The 27,661-nt window shown below is 40.9% G+C and overlaps 4 protein-coding genes across 6 annotated transcripts; 1 reads left to right on the top strand and 3 right to left on the bottom strand.

The window, feature by feature from the left end:
* Window positions 1-34: 34 nt before the first annotated feature.
* LOC143326365 (poly(rC)-binding protein 2) lies at window positions 35-11,965 on the bottom strand. Of its 3 annotated transcripts, none has more exons than XM_076739921.1 (13): window positions 11,618-11,965; window positions 10,132-10,254; window positions 8,899-8,922; window positions 8,765-8,797; window positions 8,360-8,476; window positions 8,132-8,263; window positions 7,841-7,969; window positions 7,177-7,251; window positions 6,353-6,394; window positions 4,818-4,890; window positions 4,186-4,238; window positions 3,735-3,904; window positions 35-1,320 (listed from the first exon to the last, which is right to left on the bottom strand). In XM_076739921.1, the coding sequence occupies exons 2-13, from the start codon at window positions 10,198-10,200 to the stop codon at window positions 1,284-1,286; spliced, it is 954 nt and encodes a 317-aa protein (XP_076596036.1). In that variant the 5' UTR covers window positions 10,201-10,254; window positions 11,618-11,965; the 3' UTR covers window positions 35-1,283. The 3 variants fall into 3 exon arrangements, with proteins under 3 accessions (XP_076596036.1, XP_076596035.1, XP_076596037.1); XM_076739920.1 differs by having other exon boundaries at window positions 4,818-4,917; window positions 11,618-11,928; XM_076739922.1 differs by lacking the exon at window positions 6,353-6,394 and having other exon boundaries at window positions 4,818-4,917; window positions 11,618-11,770.
* Window positions 11,966-12,228: 263 nt separating this feature from the next.
* Window positions 12,229-16,805, bottom strand: prr13 (proline rich 13). The gene is made up of 4 exons (XM_076740046.1): window positions 16,722-16,805; window positions 15,743-15,803; window positions 15,198-15,643; window positions 12,229-12,849 (listed from the first exon to the last, which is right to left on the bottom strand). Exons 2-4 carry the CDS (start codon window positions 15,756-15,758, stop codon window positions 12,793-12,795), a joined length of 519 nt encoding a protein of 172 aa, XP_076596161.1. The 5' UTR covers window positions 15,759-15,803; window positions 16,722-16,805; the 3' UTR covers window positions 12,229-12,792.
* Window positions 16,806-17,552: 747 nt separating this feature from the next.
* LOC143332089 (anti-Muellerian hormone type-2 receptor-like) lies at window positions 17,553-22,688 on the bottom strand. The gene is made up of 11 exons (XM_076749353.1): window positions 22,652-22,688; window positions 21,564-21,755; window positions 21,203-21,367; window positions 20,796-20,894; window positions 19,937-20,040; window positions 19,587-19,808; window positions 19,145-19,259; window positions 18,763-18,920; window positions 18,431-18,587; window positions 17,760-17,896; window positions 17,553-17,669 (listed from the first exon to the last, which is right to left on the bottom strand). Exons 1-11 carry the CDS (start codon window positions 22,686-22,688, stop codon window positions 17,553-17,555), a joined length of 1,503 nt encoding a protein of 500 aa, XP_076605468.1.
* A 52-nt stretch (window positions 22,689-22,740) lies between these two features.
* On the top strand, window positions 22,741-27,632 carry LOC143334748 (cell division cycle-associated protein 7-like). The gene is made up of 9 exons (XM_076753692.1): window positions 22,741-22,797; window positions 24,133-24,270; window positions 24,551-24,910; window positions 25,481-25,576; window positions 25,803-25,955; window positions 26,421-26,564; window positions 26,906-27,055; window positions 27,154-27,290; window positions 27,587-27,632. The coding sequence occupies exons 1-9, from the start codon at window positions 22,741-22,743 to the stop codon at window positions 27,630-27,632; spliced, it is 1,281 nt and encodes a 426-aa protein (XP_076609807.1).
* The last annotated feature ends 29 nt before the right edge of the window (window positions 27,633-27,661 follow it).

Raw genomic sequence — 27,661 nt, forward strand, 5'->3', positions numbered from 1 at the left:
CAGTCTGTGACAAAAACCCCAAGACAAGCTGTGGTTTGAGCATTTCACGTCTTTATTTCTGTATTTTTTAAACAATGTTGTGGCACCCAGGTCTACAGTCTCAAAAACGTGCACAAAAGTTTTTTTCTTTCCTGCAAATAAAAAATAAAATAAATTCTGACTTGAGCAAAGCAAAGAGCAGGAAACTAGTGTTAACTCACAACCCTTTCTTTGTCTAGTTCCAGAGCTTCCAACAATTTCACTTCTCAGCCTCATCACATTTAATAGACAGATCAGTCAGTGTCCAGGAGTTAATCCCCCTTTGGTAGTTAAAAAAAAATATTTCCTCCATTTAAAACAAATATTCCAACATTTTTTAGTATATATCAGTCTTTACAAAAAAAGCGAGGAGAACCCTCTGCTTCTGACCCCTAGAGCCAAGCCCAAACCCCCAAAACCTCCCATCCCAGCAAAATATCAACACATGATCTGAGGACCAGGAGAGGGGGAGAGGGGGGAGAAAAACAGGAATGACATGCAGAGGGGCGAAAAGTGACACGCGTACTAGTACACATTTTAAATTATCTGGATAAATTTAATTGTGAGTGTTAGAACATCTGTCGTCATAACCAAATATAATCGGTGACAGTGCATGTACAGCTACGTATTCTCAGTGACACGAGTAATCCATGTTACAAGCACTTCAGTCGAAAAGGTGACAAAGGGGGAGAATGCTGTGTGTGTTTAAAGCAAGTGAGTGTGGACATAAAATGGACAGACCGACCTGTGGAACTGGGTGAGGAAAAAGGGGGCGTGTATATAAACACAGAATAAAACAGTCACTCTATTCTTATTTTTGATACTTTTTTTTTATTTTTCCTTTTTTGTCTTTTCCTTTTTAAAGAAAAAAACCCCGACTGTACAGAACTAAATCTATATGTCTATTCAGAGTTTTCCAACTCTACGCTTCTGTGATGGTAAAGAAAGAGAAAAGGGAAGAGAGCAAGGGATCCATCAAAATAATAATAATAATAAAAAAAAAAAAAGTCTAATAATAAATCATTAAAACCTCCAACCTGACTCAAAAAAGGGAATTAAAAACCTAATTGTTTGCTTCTTTTGACTAAAACCAAAACAAAGAAAATAAATAATGAAATCAGCGGATCAAATCAGAGGCAGATGACATGACTTCAAATGAGGAAGAGGCGGTATAATATATAAACTCTTAAGTTGGATAGTTGCATTGACTGATTTATGGTAGCCGATGATATAAAAGTGAGATTTAGTGCAGATGCAGTGTCTTATCAGTTGGCTGCCAGTCCTGTGGCCTCAGAGGAAAGCCTGGAGAAACAGACAGAGAGACACCCAGAGACCAGGGAGGGAGAGAGAATCAGGCATGCAATCAGACAGACGAGATACATGTCATTTACTGCACACTACATAATTATAATGAAATGCTCGATAAGGAGATCATCTGGATTTGTTAAACAGGAAATGTATGCTCTGATATATATTACAAAAAAGTAAAAGATCATTCGTCCAGTTTGGCAGCTCCTCCTGTCACTGATAACTCTTCTCAACAGCTGGTTCAGAGTCAGATCTCAAACCGATTTGGTGATGGAGCTGTGTTCAAGAAATAGTTTAACAGCTTAGGAAACACGCTTATTCGCATTCTTGCTGAGAGGTAGAGGTGAGGAGCGATGGCAGCTGGTTAGCTTAGCTTAGCATAATGAATGGAAACGGGTGGAAATGGCTAGCCCGGCTCTGTCCACAGGTGACAAAATCCAACAAGCAGCACCTCTAGAGCTCACTGATTAACACATTTCGCCTAATCCGTACCAAAAAAACAAGTGGAGATTCCAGGAAGTCACTGCTCTGGGGCCACAAAATAATCTGACAAACACCCCAGACTAACACTTTGCACAAACTGGAAAAAAACCCATTGATTACTGATCTTCTGAGGTGCTGGTAGTCAGATTTTGTTCCCTTTGGAAAGAGCCAGCTGTTTCCCCGTTTGCCAGTGAACCAGCAGCTGGCTCTAGCTACATATTTACTGCACAGACGTGAGATTGGTATGGATCATCTAATTATCAACAAGAAAACAAATAAGCATTTCCCAAACTGTTGAACTTTTCCTTTAAAATGAAGCTCAACTAGTTGGATCTTTTCGTGTTTTTCATATTAACAAAACGATCCAAATAAAGGGACGTTTGGTGCCTTTGATACCTGAGGGCAGATTTACTTGGAATTGAACTTACAATTGCTTCTTACATTAAGAAAAAAAAACCCCATCATGATACATACTATATTCTCCATCATGACCTCTAACAATAGTCGCTTAAAATCCACTACAAGAACACTATTCCCATGAATACAATGTGACATCTTAAAGAGAGCCGCTACCTGAGCAGAGCTTACACAAAGAGAGAAATGCTTCAGTAAATCAGTGAAATAATTCACTGTCCATGCTAAGTTCAAAGTCCTTTAAAAATATAATGCACTCAACATGTCATTTCTGTAAGAGACAGGCCAAATTAAGCTACAGATATCTACTTTATAAATATGGCAGCAACCACCCGTCTGGCTGTGTAACACTTGTTTGTGTGCATTCGTTTCCTGTATTAAGCGTGGCATGGCACAGCCAGATACAAAAGCAAGTGCAGGTACAGACAACAAAGAGCATTGTCAGTACTTAAGTAGTAGATGACTTATGTTTCCTTCGTTAGTAAGGGGAGAGCCTTCGTCTTTTAGACTTGGAGCTCAGCTCTGGGGCGATTTTGGGCTCAGTGGGGAGTGGGTGTGCGGGGTTACTGGCCCCGCTGACAACATGGAGGGCCAGGAGAGGGAGGGGCTTGAGACTGAGAAGACTCGACACACAGGCAGGAGAGCTGGGGAGCAGGGAATCAGTGGAGGAGGAAGAGGAGGAGGAAGAGGAAGGAGGAGGCGGCCCTGGAGCCAACAAGGACAGGGGGATGGAGGCTGAGGGGGGCACCACACAGGAGGAAGAAGAGGAGGAGGAGGAAGAGAAGGAGGAGGTAGCAGCAGAGGAGGTGGTGGTAGTAGTAGTAGTAGTAGTGGTAGTAGTAGTAGTAGAGGTGGAGGGAGGGCACGGGCTGGTCTGTTCGGGGTTCAAGGAGGAGGAGGAGGGAGGAGGTTTAGAGGACTCTACACTGTAGAAAGAGAGACAAGGAGAGAGGGACAACACAGTCGGGATGGATCACAGGGCAAGCTGGTGAGCAATGGGGGGGGTGGGTAAGAGGGGTAGGAGGGAGAGTGAAGGAGGTGTGGGGGAGTCACTCAGGGATGTGATCAAAACACAAGACAAAAAGCTCCATCAGAAAAGAACGCGTTAATCCAAAAATAAAATAAACAACAAAGAGAGAGGGAAAAAAGTCACATCTCTAGTGATGGATCAATGTGGAGCAAAGCAAAGGGTCGAAGGAAAAAGGAAAAAACACAAGAGCAGACTGACAGAGAGCTAGCAACACCAAAGTGACGATTAGCAGAAGCCAAAAAAATAGCAGGTCGGCCCATTATGCATTCGCATATAATATCAGGTATATAAATTATTTAACTGTTTTATAGAACACTGCAGTATTGGTACATTAGGAAAAATATGTTGCACTGAACTCACCAGACAAATAATTTGCCTTAAAGTGAAACTACATGAAACACAGCTACTGCAATGTTTTGAAGCTTGTGACTGAATGAATCATCTGTTGGGAGCTAACGTAGTACATAACTGATTAGCTCACCTGGCGTTGATGAGGTACTCCGCCAGACTGATGCTGGCAGGTGAGCCTGTGATGGTGACCTGGCGGTCAGTCGATCCATCCACTGGATTTGCAATCTTGATCTGGGCACCCGACATTTGCCTGATCTCGTTGATCTTGGCTCCCTGGCGGCCGATGATGCACCCAATAAGCTGTGGTGGAGAGAAGCGGCAAAGTTAAGTGACAGGAATGCTTAATAGACCCAGACTGACATAATGAACTTGTGCATCTGCTTAAGTTAGCAACTTGGAAAGAACAAGATTGAAATAAGGATTTTACACAGGAAAGGTGGTCATACACCATTTTCCACTTTCAATCCACATTTAACAGCACAGTAACATTAAGACAGAAGTTTTTAAGATTGTGAATGAGACAACATGCCGTAACTTTGACCGTTAAACAGGGATAAAAACAGACTTTTTGAAGCACTTACATCATTTGGAATGGTCATCTCATGGGAACTGGTTTGAGCAGAAGCATCTATCCCTGGTAAATAAGAAAACAATAGTATACAATGATAAATTACCAAATAAATAAATAACCAAAACAATTTGTTGAAATGTGCAAATCAATGTACATAAGTGTGTAGAACTTGGTGACTGATCATCAAATATGATTAGTAGCTCAGTCTGAAGGTATTTAGGTTAATAAAAAAACTAAAAAGCCCCCAATTCCAGCCAGGGAGATGAAACACCTCAGATTTACTCTGGAGATATGGGTCTGCCATATAGTGCCTGATCAGGTACAGTGAAATCACTGTACAAGACAGTGAATACAACACACAAAAGTGACATTAAACTACTGATTATAGAAATAAAGGAAGTGATATTTGTGATGGGAGAGACATTCAAACATTCAATGTACTTCAGTGAGGCATGTATCAGTCCAACTTCAGCTGGTGTGCAGGACTTTTAAATGAAGGTTACATTCTCCGTTCAAATATGTCTGATGTAGTAAGACAACCTAGATGATTTTATGCTTGTGTCCGACAAATTCTGACTTCTGAGGCTCACAAGTTGACAAAATGTTGCACTGAGAGGCAGTGGGCCTTGTTGTGTTGCATACCAGTGAATCCCTGGTTGCTTGGTGCGATGGGGAAGGGGCTCTGCTGCATAGCCAACTGGTGAAGCTTGGTGAGCTGTGGAGAGATAGCAGCAGAGGAAGACTGTGAGAGTGAGAGAGGAGGCAGGGAGAGAAATGGAGGAAATGGAAAACACAGGAAGAGGGAAAAACAGAACAAAAACATCACAGTCAGTACAGACAGCTACACAAAGAACCTCAAAAAAGAGAAAAAAATAAAGAAGACACTTCACACATCACAAAAAAGACAAGTCACGTCATACTGCTGTGTGTAGATCGCTCATCCTTTCACAAATCTCTACATGGATAACTGGTGTTCGACAGTTGTGTGTTTTAGGCCTCTGTGGGGTACCCCAAAGGTATTCCTCCATAGTGCAGGCTGCATCTCTTGATAATGCGTTCTCAGTCTTCAGGGTGAGAGCAAAGTCACGTTGCAAACGGCACACAAGCCTCTCAATGCAAATTATGAATTAGCATCACCAGTTATCACTATAGCTGGAAGGGAAGACTTGAGGAAGCCATGACAGGCTCCTGTGTCACTTTTACACAGTTAACGTTTAGGCACGGTGGCCAACCTGAGCTGAATGAACATAAAATCAATATGGAGGACGAGGCAGAAATTTATTGGAGACAATGAGGGCCACAGCTGAATTTGGCCCCTCAAAACATTATATGTCCTGTGGCCACAGTGGCCTTGATGCCCCTGCCTGCAATGCCCCAGCTGATTCTGCCATTTTCTCCTCACGGTTTTTAGATAACTGTGTCTTTGGCTGAGACTCTGACTCAGTGGTGGGTTTGATTTTAATAAACAAAAGTACAATAAGCAAAGACAAACTAATTACATAGACTAAGTAATCACACTGCTTAAAGGCCTAAAAATGAAACACAAAACTGTATCAATGTTACCATGTTTATATTATATCTGACTGATGCTTCCTTATTCTGTTGCCAATATTCAGTGGCAGGTAAGACTAATAATAATATATGGTCTATGACATCCAATACTCCTGATGGAACGTCTAAAGCTCATTAAAAAAAGAGAGAGAAAGATTAATTGAGTCGAGAGACCAGTGGGCAGGGCACAAAGTAATAACGAAGGGTTAATGAAGGGGGGGGGGGGGGCCCACATGTTTATCTGGGACAGACTAATGAATGAGGCATGTGAAACAAGACAGGAAAAAAAGGGAAAAACAGAAAAGAGTGAGCAGCAAGAACAGATTATTATTCACGGAACAGTGGAGAGTCTGGACAAACACAAACAACAAATGTCATTTTAATTAAGAACTGACTGCCAGTCAAGTGTGGAACTACACAAACATCAAGTAGTAACAGTGCTGCTCTCTGAATGGTCACAAAATCTGATAATAGTAGGTCAAAAGGGGTAAGTTCAGCTACAGTTATAGGCTGTAAAACGAGGCGTGGGTGGGTGGGCGGGCATGTGGTTGCACATTTTGGAAGAAGACAGTTGTAATTATGGTTGGGAGTGGTGGGGGTCATGTAAAAATGTCTACTGCACTTACATCTGGCTGTGGAATCGCGTGCTGTCCTTGTACGGCATATGCCTGAAACAAATGAAAACAAAGCTTTCATAGGCCTCACATCTGATTTTGATGAAGTTATGTCTCCAGCTACATCTCTCCTAATATATATAAGTATCTCCTGAAGACTCAACACATCAAAGCCTCCACTGAACTAAAATCATTTAAAAAAAAAATCAACCCGTATGTCCAAAGTCTCCACATTTCTGGGAAAAGAGAAATCTTTAGATACATTGTAGTGGAATTAAGGAAAACTAGAAGGAGAAATATTATTTACAAAGAATAAAAAAAGGTTTTGAGTGAAATAAAAGACCTGGTAATGTTAGGCCAACAAGCACCAGAAAGCATTTTTGTTCAGACCAACAATAGTGGGAAATAGGCCACCACACCTCTGAAACAATAAAACAAATCCTGGGAAAACATACAGAGAGAAGGCAACGTCACATGCTGCCTCTCAGGCAAATGTCTTATGGCCATCAGACAACTAGAGCTGCTGACACTCTTGTCAAACAGCTGGCATGAGAAACTCTGGTTGCAGCTGTTTAACTTTACCACCCTGTGTAGCCACTCGTCAATATTATGACCAATCATATGCAGCTATCCAAACTGGAATTGTTCATCAAGATGTTTCTTACTTCAAGTATGTAATCAGAGTTTACCACACATTAACATTTCCAAGCATATCATATTCTGCACAAACATATATGAAAATACTGCTATAAGCCAAAATGACAGACAACTGAACCAACACTGCATATCATGAATAAAAAGGGGAGCCTGTGTCCCTCTGAAAGTGTCATATGTACCTGTCCGCCTGCAAAGATGACGGGGGATCCTGAAGGCTTGGGTCGGTAGGGGATAGTGACCCCCTTAGGGGGAGACTGTACAGGAGACAAAGCAGGTGGATGTGTAATCACATTACGAGCCATGTTATCATCATATGATTGTTGCAAAACCTGAAGTGTTACAATGATTTTTAAATTACAAATGTTGCACACCACCGCTAGTACTAGCAATAACTGTTGCAATGTGAAAAGCACAATCCTAAAAAAAGCCATAGCTCTATCAGGGATGTCTCAATTTGGTCCCCCACAGTGCCAATCACAGCACTATGGCAATATGACTCTCAATCTGATGTTTATTTTTTCCTATGGGACACAGCTTCATTTGCACATTCATTGCAAGACAAACAAAACTGAAATTGAAATGAAAATTAGTGAAGCAATTTGAATACGCCTGACAGCTCAATAGTTTTGGATTAGGAATATACAGCCAGTGTTACAGTCATCCAATATTTTGTAGATTGCTTTGTACTGTAAAACATAATGGCTGCAATCTTGGGGAATAGCTTAAGACATCCCTGGTCCAAACCCAAAACACAGCAGCCAAAAGATCACACTATTTCACATCATTAACTTGCAGGTCAACAGCTGCCATCATTAGCTTCATTGCTTTCATGAGTCCACTCACCTCAAGCATGACCACACAGATCTGCTTCACACACTCAATTATCGACTGGGGAGTGCCAGCGATGGTGATGGCTCGCTCTGTGGAGTTGGGGAGCATGTCTCCCGCCACTTGTACCTGAGCACCAGTTGACTGGAACACACAAGTGGAATAAAGTTCAAGAACTGCTGCAAATTAGAGTTTGATGTATTCGCTCTCACAGGTGGAAAGGTGACAGTCAGCTAATGCTGAAGGGACTGGAGCTCACATAGCTTTGTTTTATATGTTTTGCATTATACTCTTCTCTATGCATACCTCTCGAATTTCCTTGATCTTGCAGCCACCTTTCCCAATGAGGGAGCCACATTGGCTGGCAGGCACCACAATGCGTAGGGTCACTGGGGGCTTGCTGGTAGCTGTGCTGTTTGTCATTGAGCTGCTTATGTCCTGGAGAAAAAATGAAGACGAGGATTAATCGAGTTTGTGTTTGGGCTGATTACTGCTGACCAGTGAGTCCATTAGTCAGTAGAAATTGTGACCTACTTCCTCCAGCTTTTCAATGATCATGGAGAATGCTTTAAAGATGGCGGTGGTTGGACCTGCCAAAGTAATGATCCTCTCAGGACAATTGCCCTCAGAGATGTTGATGCGAGCCCCGCTCTACAAAGAGAAAAGCAAGGTACTGAAAGACAAAATCTGGAAGACTTCCTATAGGACACGACACGATTTTAGTGAAATTTCGTATAATATGTGACCCCCCTGTCACAATCACTTATGTAATGTGCAAGCAACAACACCTTCAAAATCACCCATTAGAACACAGTTGATCAGTACAGCAACCTGACAGCTGTGAAAGTCATACAGTGTGTAGACAACAGTAATGATAACATTACATCCATTTGTACTTTGCCATAACTAAAGTAAAGAAACAATGACAAATGCTCTAACCTCTTCTCTCATCTTCTTCACAGATTCACCTTTCTGTTGGCAGAAAATCCCATCAGTCAAATTTCCACTTAAAGCAGATATGTTCAAATATCAAATGACAATCAAAATTGCAGGAGAATAAAACAGCAGCTTACCTTTCCGATAATACTTCCGACTTCCTAAAACAGGAAACAGATACAAATTAATAAGGCTGATTAATCATCTTTACTCTTTAACTAAATGCCAGTCATTTTTGCTTACCACAGAGTTGGACCCATCTAACCTCTCTAGCTATTAGACAATGAAAAACCCTCAATGAACAAGGCTATATTGTTTCCCCAACACTATAAGGAAAATGCTGTTACGAAAAAGTCCACCTCCTTCAGAAATTCCTCAGTGGTTTTGGTCACTAGACCCATTGTAACAGTTATGGACGCTCCCTTTAATCAAGCCCAATCACAATAGAAAAAAAAAATCATTATGAATAGTTCAGTTTTGAATTGAGGAAAACACTCAAACAGCCTGGATCCATCATGATGTCTGCGACTCTCCACCATGGGCAGTTCTTGTTTCTGTCTGATGCCACACTGACTGAAGATGGTGCTGTTATCCATGGCGAGATCCAGTCAACCGCACAGTATCTGGCTGCTAAATCCTAGTACTGGGGCCTGTTTTAGGATGCTGTGAGCTAACAGAGCTTTCGGAGGATCGTTTTTTTTGGATGTCACTCCATCTGTCCACAGTATAAACTGACGTTTCAGTATTGGATTTTGAGCAGCTGCTTCTTCTCACATGGAATATCAGCATTTAAAACCACATTAACAACAGGCCACTGTCGGACTCAAGATGCAACAAGTGTGTGGCTATGCAGCCAAATGAGATTAGTGACAACAGCAAATGCAATGTCAAACCTCCTGGTGGGATATTTTGCCAAGTGCCAGATATGTAGAGGTGGCTGTTAGTAATAACATTTGATCTGTGGTCAATCAGAGAGTAATGGAGGGAAGGAGGTGTCACCACAGTGTTGAAGGTATAAAGGACAGAGGAGTATAACTCTGTTCTCAAGAAAATAGCCTATTATTTTGTAAATAACCAAACAACAGCAGAGAAGTAACAGAGAGAAACAGATTAATATTTTAGCAAAGTAAGTTCAGTTTGGGAAATTACACATTTACACACGAGGCAAAAAATGGTCTCCATGTGAAATGTGAAACGTGCCGAAACACCATTCCACTTTGCTTTGAGGTACAGGATCCAATCACAAGTCAACAGCCTTACTCATCACATCAAAGTGCCTGCTTATACATCCCCGAGGAACTTTCATTTCCATAAATGTAATGTCATAGACTATTAGAGTGCCGACACAAGCAGCTGATGGGTAACCTCACCTTGCCATGCATGAGCAGCCTAATGGTAAGGGTGACATTGAGCCCTCCTTCAATCACACCGGAGTCCATAACTGCAATCTAGTTGTTTGTACAGAGCTGGGGTCTTTGGTCACCGAGATGGATCTAAAGGGACATACAGAAAAAGCAGACAAGAAATGATATACCAAGGATGACTGTGTGATAAGACGGAACTGAAACTCTGTAATGAAAACACATAAAGTGACAGCACCATTCCCACGCATAGTGACCTATAGTACACTTCAAGGTTTCTACATCATAGCATTGGCTAATATACTGTACAATTTTCTGCCCTACAAAGATTTAATAGTTCTTAAGATTGCAGATTCTGCTTGTTTCCATTCATCAGCATACTCTTGTTGTATGCAGATATAACGTTATTATATGGCCAAAGATTTACATGTCAGCGTGACACAAAGTATGAGAAAGCCTCTGGATGCCATTTACCCAGTTTGATAAGCAATCAAATCCAAAGCATTTATCTAAACCCCACCAGACCACGTCACAACCTTAGGCTAAAAGCCTAACGTTGGATGATGAATTTGCAAATATATAATGGTTAGGTTTGTTTTCTCCATTTGACCAATCACCCCTTAAAAGATAAAAATTAACTTATTCAACAAAAGAAGCATGATAAATCTGGCATAGCTTGTGCTAAGCGTAATGTTTATGAAAACGGATGCGTACTACGAGGAATCACAAGAAATGTTTGAGGCTTTACTTTCACAGTGCCAACTAACTAACATGCTGCTAGTTCGGTGCATTTATTTCAAACATCTGAAAGCTGCTCTGATCCAAGTTATCGGACTTCAAACATGTAAATTAGCACTGAATCCATCGCAATGCTAACTGAAAAGCATATGTCTTGTATGCTAACGATGGCTTCATCATTAGCCATGAAGCAAGTTTATCAACAAATGTGCGCACAACTCCCTCATTACCACAGTTACACACATTTCGTAAAATACATTCACAAGTATGTCCGACACGAAGAGCAGATATTATATTGTTTACTTCGCTTGTGTTGTTTAGCTTAGAGTGAGTCCATTTAACTATTAGCGCTTGTTGTAAGTCTGTTAGCCATTTAGCATTTTGGTCGCTCACCGTGCTGGGAAATGAATGAAGCATGCGTGCGCTACTTAGCAAAACTAGCTAGTTAGCTCAAATAGTAAACGTTATTAATAGCAGACCAAATACCGGCAGCCTTTGTGGCATGGTGGTTATGTCCTCTATTGATCAATTAGAAGAACTAAGCGGCAGAAAGCCGTTTTCAATACGACATTAAAAGCAAACTTTCCTACGACTAGCTAAGCTAGCCAAATGATTCAGTACGGAGACTGCGTGCTCATCATCACGCGGCCTGTTAGCATGCTGGACAAGCAGTGGCTAGCTGCTGGGCGCGATTTCTTTCCGCTACTTCTTTTCACAACAAAAATATAAAAACACCAAACATCAAAATAAAACTCACCTGATTCGTGTGCTGGTAAGTGATCGGGGGGAGGGTTGGGGTTGTAAGGGTAGAAGGGGAGAGGTTCGGGAGGGTAGAAACCCGGGGGAGAGTTTAGAAAGGACTCGGGGAAGAGGGAAGAGTGATGTGAGATCGAGCTCCACTCCTTTACACAAAGACAACAAAATTATCACCTCTGAACTTTCCCCTTTCACCCAACCCAAACCCCCATCCTGAACTGACCCGAAGATGCCCCAAATTCACGGCCAGAAAAATAAAAAGTTAGGACAGCACGTTTGTTGGACATTAAGCTACAACATGGCTGGTTAAATGAAAGGATGTCATTTAAAGAGCAGAGTTATCGCGCATAATAGAAACATTGTTGCAATGCTTTAAAACGTCACAACAGGAATCGAATGCTGCTGAAGGAAAGACGGCCCACGTGTTTTACATGTATTTAAACCTTGACTAGCAAACAGGTATATGTTTTACCAATGTGTCTAGTATGCTCATATTTACAAACTTCAATGAAAGACCATAGAATGTAAAATACTTTTATATTTCTAGGGCCACTAGTGGGCGTAAAAGTGTACTGCAACTGGGTTTGAAACTTCAATCATTCACAATCGTTTGACTTTTCATTTACACCCATTTATTGAGCAAGATTAATTTAAGACCCTTTATATTTATCATTAAAATTAGTGCAGATACAAAGCAATTCAGAATACATTTTTTATGCAGTTATGTACAGTAGTGATTTTATAATTACAAAAAAAATCTAAGTCTAAGACCCTCAATATCCATATCATTCTCCACCTATTAATCTTATGAAAAAACAAAGTAAAAAAAAAAAATCATTTACTAAATCACTGTTAGATTTTTTTTTTTCCCCAAACAAAACAAAGTTTTGTTATTATGTCAATATGTTGATACACTAGTAACACATATGCCACACAAAAAAAGACAAGAAATTTAAGACAGAGTGGAATGCCAATACAGAGAGATGTTCACAGCAACAGCTTATGCACGCATTTTTAGTATAAATAGATCCCATGCGAGACATTATAAAGTACGGCATTTTCACAGAAATCCTGTTAAAAGTGATAAGCATGACTTTTGTGTGTTTATTGTTAATATTCAGGTTGCCCTTTCGTAAAGCAGCCTTTCTGTGAAAGCCTTGTCTTGAAGTGGTGGTCTCAGTCTGAGTCACTGCTGCTGCTGCTGCTGCTACTGCTGCTGCTGCTGCTGGAGGACTGTGAAGAAAAAGAAGAAATATATATGTATTCATATTTCAATATAGTAAGAGTTTTAAACACAAACAGCAAATGTTTTGTGTCATTTGAGCTGCACCTTACTAATGCAGTTTCCCCTGAGCAGGTGGAATGTTGAGAACGAACAGCAGTAATTCGCAAAATAGACACGGTCATTAACAGTGGAAGGAAGGTGATTATCATCTAGATGTTTTCAAGGCCAATGACGACAAACCTATTGTGATAGACTGTAATGGATCATGGATTTTTGGTTTCACCTTGCCAACAACCTGAGAAGATCAAAAGGAGGTGCTTAACTTTTAATCACTGTATTGCCAGTTTGGTTGGTTGTTTCTCCCTTATTCAGCTTCATGTACTACATTTTTTTTCCTGAGCCATAAAAAAGTGTCTCCTCTAGACTAAAGGTGGAGCCACCATCTGTTTTTGGATCCACTGAATCACATTAAATGAACCTAGCAGACACTTTTATCCAAGTCAACTTGAAATAAGTGCATATAAACATGACAGGAACAACTAATGTTACGGTCCGAGTGCATAGGATTATTCATGGTGTAGTCTGAAAAGGTAACTCCCACCTAGATAACCATCACTGTTCAGGCTCAACCAGATTCAACAGTTTCAAGCCAGCCTAGCCCTAAAACAGATCCAATATGTCACCTTTGTTCCACCTATGACAGACAAAGGCCATTGATGTCTGATGCAGTTTTTGCTTATTAGCTCTACTTGCGAGTTTAAGATGAGTTGGGTGTGTCTCACCATCTCTGAAAGCTGACTATATCCTCTGACTGTATCCTCAGAATGTTTAATGCACATTTGTTTCCAAACCCATTTGCTGTCTTGTATAAATCTCCCAGCTGCCTTTAGAGGTCACTATATTATTGGTTTTAAAGCTGGTGCTGACTTCAACTGCAGTACTTGATATAATTTTATGTGGGCTGTTGTGGTTCAGGAGGTACAGCAGGTGGTCTACTGATCACAGGGTTGGTGGATCATGAAATCAGATTTCTGTGCCAGGTTGGGCGGGGCCTGGTTTGCCAGCAAGTTGGAAATAGGTGATCCACTGCGGTGACCACTAATGAATAGCAGCCAACAGTAGAAGAATTTTAGTACGGTAAAAATATGTAGAATTCAACCTGTGTACCATACTGTGAACTACATATTTTACACTTTTTAAAGCATTTAAAATGTCACATCTGCCTTAATCATCTTTAAAAGCCAACACAGCAACCGACTAACTGACAAATTTGCACACTCACTGTACTCACAGAAACCACGTTGAGTGGAAAATTAAACTGCAGTTACTTGTTAATCGCCCAAAGGCACCAGTTTACCTGAATCTATTCAAAGATCTATCTTATACAGTCAAATGCAAACTGATAGAGCAAGGCTAACATTTACAGCAGTCATGCAGCTCCCAATGTTATCAGGTGTTTATGTGGTGAACTCTTCAAGGCTTGCAAAAGTAATTATGACTCAGTTATCAAAATTTGATATAGCTGCATGTTGTCTTTTATTTCTGTAATCCTTTCTGTAAATGTTTACCCAAAGCAGAGATATTGAAATGGACCTGAAACAATGACTCTATTAGCTGATTGACAGAAAAATCATTTCTGACAAATCAATTAATCTATTTTCAAGGAAAAATGGCAAAAAACGTGCATATCCTGACCACTCAAATTCCTCCTTCTCGTTGTGTTATGTGATAACCAACAGAATATTTTGTGGTTTAGAACGGAAAGAAGCTTTTTGAAGATGTCACCTTTGGTTCCCTTTCTAACCTTTGATGGGCATTTTTCACTATTATCAAACCTCTTATCAATCAAACCAATTGATTTATCAACAATAAAATATAATCTGCAGTTGCAGCACTATATTTAGCACAAACAATGTCAAGACAAATAACTTTACTTTAAATAAGGACCATTTATATCTGGTGATTTGTCTGTGCTCACATAAGCCATCGTCATGTTTCAAAGAGCAATCTAGTGACTGGTTATAGTTTGTATTGATGTGCTATGGCAAAATATTTAGCTTTAATTGAAAAAGTCTATATGCTTCTTCAAGTAGGATGTAAGCCATGTTGATTCCCAACAGTACTGTGTCTCTTATGTGGGGCTGCACTGTGCAACAGTTGAGTCATGACCATATTTATATTTCTTGGTGAAGGTGTGTGTGTTTGCAGTACTGACTGAAATTAAGTTGGGGCCTGGGGCTGAGAAGCAATGGCAGGTTCAAGTTTCATCTTTATCTTTCTTTCTTTCTCTTATCTAGCATTGAAATCAGTACTTTCAAACAGCTCTAGCCGGGTGTATCGTTAAATCCAATCTCACCTTGCCGTGTTTGTGGTGCCCATGTTTGTGCACCTTATGTGCTTTCTTCATCTTCTTCATCTTTTTATGGGCTTTATGTCCAACCAGCCCCACTCCCATCCCTGCCACTCCTCCGGCTAAAGCCCCCGTCATGGGATTTAGCCCTCCATGATGACCTTTATGACCTTTATGACCTTTGTGGTGACCCCCTTTTGGAGAGTGGGGGTATGGACCAGGGTGAACACCAGCAGGAGGGACTGCTGGATATCCACCTGGAGCCATGGGATAAGGATGGGGTCCTGGAGCTCCATAAGGCATCAGCCCTGGAGGTGCATTTGGTACTGTGGGTGGGTTTATACCAATCGGGTACTGGCCAGGATGGGGGGGGACTCCTATTGCAGGTGGAGTAGGATATGCAGGGTTGTGGCCAGGAGGGTAGATGGGGTTTGACGGGGGAGGGGGAGGACCTGACAGGCACAAAAGTACACATACACACCTTTTTAGTCAGACCACAAATATTATAAAACAAGGCAAAGTAATTATGCTGGTTATGTATGATATCCCACCTTGATTTGGCCACATGGTTATGTTTTTTTCACCTGACAAGTCAAACACTTGAGGTCTCACCTGAGGAAACAATGAGAAAATAAACGCAATGAAAATTATGAGAAGTAAAAATACATTCTATACATAAAGCAAGTTATATGAAGGGTGTAACAACACTGTGCCTTATATAATTTAATACCTGGGCTATGATCCAATTCAACTCAAACTAGTCCCCACACACTTTTCCCCAAACAATGCAGTTCTGTGGCTGCTGATCTGACACAATATCCTCTGAATCTGCCATCACATCTGGTTGTTTCACATATGTGGTGCATAAAAAGTGATCTAGAAAAACTCCAGCACTGTACAGCAGTTATAAAAAGTTCCCACTAAGCCAATCCCTTTTTCCAACAGGCCATAAATACTCACTTACAGTATCAAAGGTCAAGAAGATGATGAGTTCAAAGTTAAGAAGTTGTGATAACCATCCCTCTTTACACATCAAAGATTCCTTTCATGAATGCTCACATGGTGTCAAAACTTTTGCACTGTGCAGTGAGTTTTAAGATTTGCTCCATTTTGCCATTTTCCTGGTTGCATTAAGAATTATGGTGAAATACAGACGTACACTGGGATGTAGTCTATTACGTAAACCTAAAACTCATTACCTGGCGGTCTTGGTGAGTAAGGTGAGCTTATTATGTTTTGAAACTTTATTACAACAGAATACTTTAATCACAAACTGTGACTCTTGCTAACCTAATCACACAAAGGCGCTTATGGTGAGTCATGGAGTTTGGAACACGGTGTCTAAACTGCGGTCTAACGCCTCAACAGCCAGCGGTCATTTTGCAACTCTCTCTCGCTTTAACTCCACATTACAGGTGACGCTGTGATGAAACAGCTCTTATCCTTCAGACTGTTGTGGTTTCTGTTCGTCTTGTTCCACACACTCTACTTATAATCACTTAGTCAATGACTAGGTTTCCACGGGCTTACCTTACAAACCAGCTTCAGGTCCGGCCAAGTTCTGTCAGGAATTCAGAGCTCCCTGTTTGTCTTCCGCGTTGAGATCCACGGAAGCATCAGAGAAAAGCAGCAGGAAGCCACGCCCAGTTGTTAAAGCCACGCTCATGATTGGCAGCAATCCAGGAAGCGTCGGAGGAAATGTTGTTCTGTTGTTGTTGTTGGGGTGGGGTTTACCCATGACACACACAAACCTGACTCCACAGTCACACATAAAACCATTCATGTAAATAACTTGGCATACAACACAGGGCTTTCTAGAGCTTTGATACATTACATTGGAACAAAAACATCAAAACATTTTTAGAAACTCCTGGAGCCTTTAAATGTAACAGAGCTAGCATTATTAGCTCCACCTGATTTTTCTGTGAGCTTTAAACTATTACTCTAAGTGTAAGTAGCAGTTGTATCTTTTTATTCTTTTTTATTATTATTTAGGCACAAAAGCAAAATCATATATCGAAGTTATATAAAATTGTGCCAACAATACAAACCCATAGCTGAAAGTGAAGTCATTGCATTTTATTCTCTCTAAAAAAAAACAATCGTTCACAAGGATACGCTTATCAATTTTCATATCATGTGACTCGCTTACAATTCATTCACCCAGTATGTAATATAAAGAAAGAGAGTAATGGAAACATAGTCATGTAAAGGGATACCTGTACAATTCACACTGATGAAAATTCACTTGAAAGGTCACACATTGTGACACAAAGATGACAGAACAAATGCTTGATATGCAAATAACTATGGCGATTACAACAAGTCAACTTGGAGATAAAAAAAAAAAGGAAAAAGAAGTCATGGAGAGTAGAAAGACTGAAGAGAGGACAATCTGTCTGTAACACACTGAGCAGTCAGACGGGCGTCCGGGTCACAGTCCCAACAATCTGTCAGGATCTCCTGCAGCACAGATGCCTGGAATTTGTGAAAATAGTCAATACTGACAAACTCACTATCATCGCACAAACTGCTTATTCACACAGGGAGCACCAGGAGTAAGAATACCTGTGGTAGCAGCTCCCAGTGTGGAGGTATGGAAGGTCTCTCGTTCATGTGACACACATACAGGATGAGCCTCTCCTGGGTTACACTGGCTCCCAGCTCAGATTCATAAGGCAACAGATGCGGTGGAGCAATACCGCCTACAGATGGAGACATTTGTATGACTTTTAACATCCCTCTAGTACCACAACACACATAAAGTGTACCCAGAATTGCACAGAGATACAGCTGATGACTCAAATGAACCTCAATAAAAAAAAAAAAAGCCCAAGCAGATTTTGTTAAAATCTGCCAGTATCGATCGATGTGATGTTTAGTAGTTTTCATTAATTATTATCCTGAGTTACTGATGGCCTCTCATGATTATTCAGGCTACCTCAGATTTAGCGATGGGGGTCTTTATCTTTACTCAATCTTTGTTTGTTTTTTGCTCAATTGAACCTTTTAAGTATTGTTATTTGTTTTTGAAATTGTCTCAGTTCTTGGCTTATTCTAGCCTTCATAACATTGTCACCTCAGTGGGACTTATCTGGTTAAATAAACATCAACAAAGTAAAACAAAGAATGCTTTATTCTGTATTCAACTGCATTTAGTGTACTTTAGTTATTCTGTTAGTTATCTATGCATGTATGTTTATATGTACGTATGTATCTACCTGATCAAGGAGGGTTACCTTCAAATAAATCAGAGCAGCGCATCCAGATCTCCCACAGCAGCAGTGCCAAAGCATAGATGTCCCCCTGCATGAGACACCAGGTGTTCTGTAGGTTTACAGAGCCTTCCAGGATCTCAGGGGACATGTAGCGCAGCGTGCCCAACTGAGCATGACCCTGCAGATGGATAGGAATGAACCCGTCTTGTTTTACATTGCCATTGAGCAGGTTTTCATTTATTCTAGGAGAAATTTTAATTATCTTCTTTTTTTAATGAGATGAGAGTTATTTTTTATGCTTTCACTGTAGTATGAATGAACAATAGTAAGCTGTGCCTCCACCTGGAGCTCACCTCCATGTTTATTGTGCAGCTTTGCCTGCAGCGATGTCCTGAAAAAGGACGCAGGATGGTGGAGCATCCAAAATCACACAGGGCACAGGTACCATCTGCTCTCACGAGCACGTTGGAGCTGCTTAAGTCTCTGTGGGCCACAGGAGGTTTATGCGCATCTGCAAGAAAAGACATATTGTAATTTGGCACAATGAGACGATTCTGATTCATTTGGATATTTAACAGCAGCAGACTTAACAAATCAAAAAAGACTCCTAGTCAATCCATTTAACTCATTGGCCTCCCAGTGGCTGACAAGAGGTGAAGCCACATGACAATAATACAGATTCCTCCCCCTCTGCAATGCTGTTTAACTGTGAAGTACCAACATTCTGGCCAATACCATGTCTGCAAAGGTCAGAGTGGAGATAGGAAAGTCCCTGCGATAAAGACTGGCACAGCTTCAGCGACGACATCCAGTTGTTGTTGTTTTCACGCAGGAAGGAGTGGAGAGTACCCTGAAATCAAAGGGATGGCTGTTACTCATGTCCAAGAACATCAACATTAAAGAGCCTACAGCAGCTTCAGGTATACACCAAGGAAATGAGTGTGAGGGAATAAGGTGTGATTGACTGTAGAAGGTTAGTTAGATTTAAAAAAAAAAAATCATGTTATCATGCCATACATGGCATCAACCTCGCCTCACTGGGCCATGTGGATGCTATAAATGCAATCCAGTCCAATTTGCCAAAAACAATACTACAAGAGCTGTGAGAGTGAAGAAAATGGCAGAACACTTGTTTATGTTTCCATTAACCATTATCCAATGACTGGTTGCCACTCACACATTCAGCAAATTGCAGGACAATGAGGGAACTGCCTCCATCCAGTTTCATCCCAGTGCCCAGGAAGTGGACAATCCCAGCATGCTTCATGAGTGGTAGCTCATAAACCTCCTTCTCCGCATTAAATTTATGTTTCCAGCCTGCAGGGAACACTTTCACAGCCACCACAGATCCTTGGTATTTCCCCTGCCAAACAGTTGCAAATTGCCCACGGCCCACAATCTGGGAAAAGGTATGAACATTCAGGTAAAATGACAATACATGGTAAGATGTATCACCTGATATGATTTAGCAATATTTTGCAAAAACTTCTGGCTATTCAGAATAATTCACTTGATAGCTCGGCTCACCTGCTGTAGCTCAATGTCAGCAACGTCAATCTCGGAGGCTTTTGTTGTTTCACAGGAGCACGGCAGTGAGACATTGTAATCATCAAGGGCGAGTGGATTCTCCTCTACTGTAAATACTGTAAATAAGAAAGTAGACAGGTCTTGTAATTAACACACACTTATTGGCGACTGTACAATAAAGTCACTTTTAATTTTAAACTAGCTTTACTGAATAGCTGCAGAAAAGACAGAAATCTGATTGAAGAGTAACAAACAAGGTGTTTTATCTCTGTTATAACAGAGATAAAAGACCAAGGCCAGTCTGGCAAGAGAATGAAAGGATCCAAGGTCAAACAAAGACATCATGAGAGCGGAATATGAGTTTCGAATATGTGGAAACTTGTCTGAAGAACCTTTTTTTCTCCACTCCAGAGAGAGTATTTAATACAGAACAACTTCTTGTCAACAATTATACAGCTTCTCTGATCTAAATCCAATTCTAATCCCTTGATAGCTATAATTCAAGAGCTGTACCTTCAACTCCATCTTCCCATGAAATAAACAATAAACTCCTTGTGTGTGTGTGTGTGTGTGTGTGTGTGTGTGTGTGTGTGTGTGTGCGTGCTTCCTTCAACAACACCTACAAACTTCAACAACTGACTCACTGTAATGGCATTTGACCTATTCTAGTTTAACTCCCACTTTCTGTTACTGTATTCAGTGAGGCAATAAGTCAGTGTTGTCCTCAAAAGAAGATAGCTAAATCAAAAACTAGTAACTAGAAACAATAATCACAAATGAAAATTAAAGTAATATTCTAGTAAAAGTAAATGCAGTTTTTGCATTGCTACCATGATGCTGAAAACAAAAAAGCCCTTACTTTTCTTTCTAAAGAGGCATCTCTGTTTGGCAGCAACGATCACGAAGCACAGGACAAGCAAGGTTCCCACCAGAATTGCAGCAGTTTTCACTGTTTCATCTAAAAAGAAAACAAAAAGTAAATGCTAGTGTTACATGCGAATGATGAATGACAAGCCTTTCGAGTCAACCAAGTATATTTATTACTTTGAACTGTTTCATTATAAATAGAATTTTGCATGTTAAAAAAGAGCAAGTACATGATATTACCTGAAAAAAGGAATCTAGCCAATGTCATGCCCCAAGTGTCAAATTTCAAATTGAAGTCAAAGGTGGTTTTTGTTGGAGGAGACGGGGGTGAAGGGGTAGAGGTATAAAAACAAGTAACATTTCATATTTCAATAATTGGCAATCTGATTACTATCATACCTCCAGAGTACGAGAAGGTGAGTCGAGGCTCTTCGAACTCTGATGTCCAAGTGATGTTGCTGTTGCAGAGGTCTGTGTTGCACACACACTTAATGACGCGACCGTTGAAGCGTGATTGGGCCTTGCAGGTTGCATCCGGGCACGACTTCTCGACTATATCACAAGCTCCAAGAGAAAAATCAAACAATTAAAAACATGAGAAACATAGTAAACCTTACATTACAGCAATTAACCAGTTTCAGCCAGTTTCATCAGTCAGATGTTGATCAGATTTTAAATCACTGACTACAGGAACAGAATCCAGACCATGAAGACTAGTCCAGAGGTACTAGTCCAGATGCCTTACGTCATGGTTTCTTACCAAGAACGTCAACCGCTGGCTGTCCATTGACAACCACATAATAGCCCACACAGCATTGGGTGTTCTCACAGAGTTGCGCCGACCCATTTACATTGCCAGCAGTTGTGTATATGTTGTTCTGGGGAGTCACTTGGAATGCACACTGCCTCTTCTGAGGAAAAGACTGACTGGAGATACATACAGAGATGCATTCTGGGAGAAGGAAGAAAGACAAACAGTTGCTTTGGCAGTGGTTTGGGTAAAATTCACCTTTTTTTGGTCATTGCAGTAGGGTTAGTAATCTGGGTTTTATGGTGACTCTTGAAAAGTTCAGCTCACTTTTGAGCCTGTAGATACACAATTATTATACTTTGTCCTGTATGATTTGTATGTGGTTAAGTCAAAAAGATGAAGTCCAAATGTGCATCAGGAGTCACAATATTCCTTGCAACACCTTCAGTGCCCAAAAGTTCACTGCTGTTACACTGTTCCTGACTCTGGAATTTCTTCAAAAATAATCTTGGTGATTTACTGTTCAAAGTGTCTGTTCTCTTCAAGTGCTTCCCTAATGCTTAATGGTCCAGGTGATATGATCCACCAAAGGAACTCCTTCCAGTAACATTTACACTTTCAGGGCATACAATGGTAGCAGACCCATCTCTTCCCCTAAATCTTTAGTCATACATGTATTGACCTATGCAGCATTCATGTTAGGCAAAAACAAGACACAAAGGAGGTAGATAACTACATAACTATATTTCCTCTTCATGATTATGAGTTTACGGAGGGTTGAAACAGTATCGAATGGCAAGAATTAATAATAATCTAAATATCTAATTTCTTAAATTCAAAATTTAATCATCTAATCGTGTCGTGTCTGGTGATGATTTTGGTATTATGATTTTATTATTGCGAGCTACAGCAGGCACACTCCTACTGATCAAATTACACAATGCTTCAGCAATGCAGCCATTACGATCAGCTATGAAATTATTAGTCAATCAAAAAATCACATGGAACATAAACCAAAAGACAGAAAGAGACACATACACATGCCGCTTGAGAGCTGCGAAGGAGGGCGGTGTGTCTTGAACAGCGAATGCACTCACCCAAAGCCAGAATCAACCGCCACTGTTGTCGGATCATGGTCACTGTGAGCCCAGACTGGCCAAGGAGTGAATATTTGTCAGTCCTGGGAATGCGAGAGGAGTTTCCCACGTTTTGCAGCATCACTCCCACTGCCACACACCTGCATGTGCACACCATATTATGGGCTGTGGGAATACAGAACATTTATCAATATAATCATCTCCCACACCACAGATATCATCTGCTATCAAGTGGGATGTTGTCTGCAGCTGACTCAGTTCTTTACGGCCACAGGTAAACTCAAATAAGCAGGTTTCAGACAAATTCACTGGGGCCACAGAAGGAGATACTTTGAACTCAGAAACAACTTACAGGGACTGTTTTATTTATTTATTTTTCCTCATTTTATTATAATCCCTAAAAGCATGGTAGCCCAATTATGCCTAGAACAAAAGATGATATCTTAAATATTTGAAAGACAGTTAGATTATATGCCACAATGAGGATTTATGAAATCAAAATTGAGATATTAAATCAAAATTGTAACTTTTGAAATAAAAAATTGCAATACATTAAGTCAATCAGTCTTTCTAAGTCAAGATATGGGGATACAAAAATTATTTGATTTACTAGATCAAAAAAATATATATATATGATGGTTTGAATTACTTTGTAAGTCTTTGGTGATCCCTTGACTGCGGTCATCATGACGTTGATATTTGTGGTTTTTAAATGTTTTGACAAGTGTCCAATGGATTGCCATGATATTTGTTACAGAAATCCAGCGCCATCAACAGGTCAAAATTTTAATATGTGCATTACTTACCATGGGTTTCTGATCAAATACTGCAAAACTGATGACATTCTCATTAGCCTCTACTTAACTTTGACTTTAGTTAGCATGCTAGCACACTAAACTACTAAAACAGTGTAAACATAAAAAAGTCATTGTGAGCATTTTAGCATGCTGATGTTAGCATTTAGCTTAGCCTCAGGTCGCTGCTAGCATCATTTCTTTGCATACTTCCAATATTTTTTGTTTCAAAAAGTCTGAATTTTGACTTTGTTAATTCTAACTTCAAGCCAAGGTTTAAATATTTCCTAATTTCTACACTCTTCCTTAATGCTGATAATCACCGACAAGACCTTTTAGATACAACTGTGGCTGTATTTTTGCGTCTCGAAAGGCTGTTTGTTTAGAGATTCGGTTCACACTTTGGAGGCGGAGTTTAAAAAACGCTATTTTCCGAGGCTAATTCTTTGCATTCGCGCTGCCCAAAACAACAAAACAGGCACATCTAACGTTCAATCAGATAAATGGAAACGCACCTGCGCGCGTGCGGACCTAGCTTAACTTCAACAGGTCTTGTGGCCTAGCAGTCCACGGTCATTAAGAATAAAATGGTAAAGTAACTTAATATTATTTATTTATCAGGAAAAATACGTAGTACACAGGAATTGAATGTTTTTAAGCTACGTTTGTTGTTATATCTCTCTTCAGACGGGGGTTAGAGGAATGCAATCCGCCACGAAAGGGCTGGCGTTAGCTGACATTTTCGCAGAGGACTCCGAAAATGAGCGAACGTTTTACGGCTTTTCTGACAGCGAAATCAGCGACCACTGTATTAAAGTGAGTAATGTGACTTAAATGAAGGCCTCAATATTGGCAGCATCAGACTGGAAAAAGTCAACAATAACCTGCGTTGTAGATTTAACGGTACTAGGCACCTACTTTGGTTGGTTTATGGTACAACGCTGTCAAATCAGGATTATCAGTCAGTATGGATCTGTCACACAGTGAGTTCATTCATCTTCACTAAAGTGCATCTGACAGACTATCCTTTTTATTTTCAGGTGTAACTACGACAATTTGACCATTATAGATTTTCTCTCTTTTTTATGTCCATCAGAATCCAAAGTTGGACAGTGAAGATGAAGCCCAGTCTGACCTTTGCCCTGAAGAGCAGAAGGCCACATGTAAGCCCTCTTCTGGTGCCCACACCTTCAGACTGAGAGTGGCTCTCCGCTCCACTTCCTCCACCCAGCAGTCCACCGATGATGATGAGGAGGAGGAGGAACAGAAGACAAAAAAGAGAGAGGTCAAGAGGGCAGGACAGACCGGTCACGCAACAAGGCGAGTAAAATTTAAAGATGAAGAAGAAGAGTTAGCCGTGGCTCGGACGTGTCCTTCTGATGAGCATGGATCCGATTCAGCAGATGATGTTGCGGAGTCTTTTCTGGCCAAGAGACAACAGAACATCAAGGCCAACAAAGCAATGGTAAACCAGAAGCACATCCTTTTACAGTGCAGTAGTACTTGTAAACTGACAGACTTATGTGGCAAACTGTCTAAGAATACTCAGCCTTCCCTGCAAAGTACAAGCTCAGATTTGATGTGCATTGATTGCATGTTACCCCACAGAGAGACCTGTCTATTATTAACCATCATAGATCTGTTAAACTGCATTTATACTCCTCTTTGCTAACAGTGAGGCTGCTGTCAGAGATGCTGCTGTGGACAGCGGTGTGCAAAACATTCGGCTCGGGAATGCAAAATTCTTTTAATTGTGTCACAACAATAACATACCAAGGCCCTCCAGATTATTTTGCTTTTAGAAGTTGTAAAGTTTATTTGAATGTTTATTTGATGCTGAGGACACATTACCAACCGCCTAAACTCTACTAATTAAGGGCTCATGACATTTTAAAAGTTTAGGAAATTGTGACATTAGTGTTCCGCGAGAATACTTTTATTTCCAAGTGCTGGCAGATTCGTCCTGCTAGGATGCCTCAAGATGTTGGTCAGCTGCCATGTCTCTAATCGTTCTTATATCCCTGTTTTCAAACAGTTGGCTCAGCTGATGGCAGACCTGCAGAAGATGCCAGGAGGCGCAGGGTTTCTGAAAAGACAAGCAGGCAAACAGAAGACAAAAGAGAAAAGTTCTGTGAGTAGATGATGGAAAAATCCTGGGCTACTGTGAATATTTAAGGGATGATTGACAGAAATTTAGATCCTCAAGATTTTGCTAAAAGTCTAGAGAAAGCAAAAGGTGGAACAGCATGTTCAGCTAACAAGGAGGCTGCCATCCTCTTCAGAATTCATTAGCGCTTTGAATAATAGTATTTCTAAATCGACCTCTATACTGATGTGATTCAATCCATCACCTGCAGCGTCCACCGCGTTCTGGCGCAGCTGGAGGAGAAGCCAGGAAGAACCCAGAACGGGCATCCCGCAGACGAACCCGCTCTATGGCGGGAGGTGAGGATCCTTCAGCCCCTAAGGAGGAAGAACTGGAGCTCAGCTTGGAGGAGGAGCTGCTGGAGGTTAGCTGTGTCATTTATCCAGGACCAGTTGAAAGTGTTGAGACAAGGATTGGGAGCCACTATGGCAAATTGTGCAATAAAATGACTTAATTTAGTCAGAAACATAGAAAGAATGTATTACACTACAGTAAAGGTCTCCATGTTTTTTTTGTACATGTGTATATTTTTACTTTATTTACTTGTAAGGTAGATCTCAGGCAAGAAAATCATACTTTCGTGGTAATGTAGTGCAACAACTTGTATAAAAAGTCAAAATAGTTTTCATTACACCAGAATATGCTGTAGGATTGTGCATGGATGCATTCACAAAATCTGAGTGGGATGAGCAGAGTCTTTATATTCGTATCAATGCTCTTTTTTTCTACAGTATAATAGTCTGTATTTAGCTAACTAAATCTGTATCTTGTCAATTTCTGTGTAAAACTTCATGCTAAATAAATCAGTATATGCGCCTCCGCGTTCCAGGTACGCCGAGCCCCACAGCGCCGAGGCCCACCACGGCCTAATAAGAGCAAACCTCATTTTGTCCGTCCTGTGGAGGACATCACAGAGGACGAGATTCAGCTGATTGCCGACAACATGACTGATAAAGTCTACAACAAAGTCACAGTGAGTTGTCAGTCAGACTCTACCTGCAGTTCTTTCTCAGGGAGTTAAATGGGTTGAGATTTGTACCAATATCAGGGCAGTTTGTCATCACATCAGTTGGGCCAGGAACCACTAAGAAAGTCACAGTGGCAGCTTTGGTTCAGAGTCCTGATGTCTGAGGAAACACTGATGGTCACCAGGTCACTACCAGCTCGCCATCACTCTATTACTGAAGCCTAAAAATCAGGCTCAACCTCTGTATGACCGAATATTTGGATGTTGTCATGACATGTTATGAGAGAGTAGAATTGTCAGTGTACCTGTCCACCGTCTCTTGTTGAGGCTTCTTTGTGTATTTTCAGGGCTCCACATGCCATCAGTGCCGTCAGAAAACTGTTGACACTAAGACGTGCTGCCGCAGTGAGGACTGTCGGGGGATTCAGGGTCAGTTCTGCGGGCCGTGTCTGAGGAACAGATACGGAGAGGATGTCAAGAAGGCGCTACTTGACCCGGTCAGACTGCTGATGCACAAATACACACTCTACACCTGTGCAGATGCACAAAATATACATTTTCCATGCATCCTTTAACCATTTGGTGACCTCCTTAGGGGTGGAAGTGCCCTCCCTGTCGTGGCATTTGCAACTGCAGCTTCTGCCGCCAGCGTGATGGCCGCTGCCCGACTGGTATCCTGTTCCCCCTGGCTCAGTACCACGGCTTCTCTGACGTCCACTCCTATCTCAGCAGGTGGGAAAGGCCATTGTTAGTGTTTTATAAATTCAGGTGTTCTCAAATTGCTGACAACCATAATGGCAATATACAATTCCCATCATCCCATTTTTTACAATGAAAAATACCCACATGTATGTTTACACGATGCCTCTCCAAGTCCAACAAAGTGGTCTTCAGTTCACACATCATTCAGTTCAGGGGTTGGTACCAAGGACCAATCAGAAACCTGGTTATCATGCTGCTAATCCACCTTAATGAGTTAAGTGCTGGAACTGACAAACATCTACAACGTATTTTTTCTCTCCTTGCAGCCTCTGTAACAAACTGACGACTGAGGACGACGATGTAGAGGCGTGATACCAACACTAGGGGGGGCAGTTGTTCAA

This window comes from Chaetodon auriga, chromosome 2, assembly GCF_051107435.1.
Source record: "Chaetodon auriga isolate fChaAug3 chromosome 2, fChaAug3.hap1, whole genome shotgun sequence".
Taxonomy (NCBI): domain Eukaryota; kingdom Metazoa; phylum Chordata; class Actinopteri; order Chaetodontiformes; family Chaetodontidae; genus Chaetodon; species Chaetodon auriga.

Coding starts and splice junctions, on each gene's coding strand:
- LOC143326365 (XM_076739920.1), bottom strand. CDS start 10,200: ATGGACTCCGGTGTGATTGAAGGAGGGCTCAATGTCACCCTTACCATT. Junction 8,264..8,359: donor TCATTGAAAAGCTGGAGGAA/GTAGGTCACAAT, acceptor TTTTTTCTCCAG/GACATAAGCAGCTCAATGAC. Junction 6,395..7,176: donor TCATCTTTGCAGGCGGACAG/GTACATATGACA, acceptor CATTTGTTTCAG/GCATATGCCGTACAAGGACA.
- prr13 (XM_076740046.1), bottom strand. Junction 12,850..15,197: donor GGCACCACAAACACGGCAAG/GTGAGATTGGAT, acceptor TTTTCTTCACAG/TCCTCCAGCAGCAGCAGCAG.
- LOC143332089 (XM_076749353.1), bottom strand. CDS start 22,688: ATGATCCGACAACAGTGGCGGTTGATTCTGGCTTTGG. Junction 19,809..19,936: donor CTGACATTGAGCTACAGCAG/GTGAGCCGAGCT, acceptor ACCTTTTCCCAG/ATTGTGGGCCGTGGGCAATT. Junction 17,897..18,430: donor CTGCTCTGATTTATTTGAAG/GTAACCCTCCTT, acceptor CTCCATCTGTAG/GCGGTATTGCTCCACCGCAT.
- LOC143334748 (XM_076753692.1), top strand. CDS start 22,741: ATGCGAGAGGAGTTTCCCACGTTTTGCAGCATCACTCCCACTGCCACA. Junction 25,956..26,420: donor TGGAGGAGGAGCTGCTGGAG/GTTAGCTGTGTC, acceptor TCCGCGTTCCAG/GTACGCCGAGCCCCACAGCG. Junction 27,291..27,586: donor GTCCACTCCTATCTCAGCAG/GTGGGAAAGGCC, acceptor CTCTCCTTGCAG/CCTCTGTAACAAACTGACGA.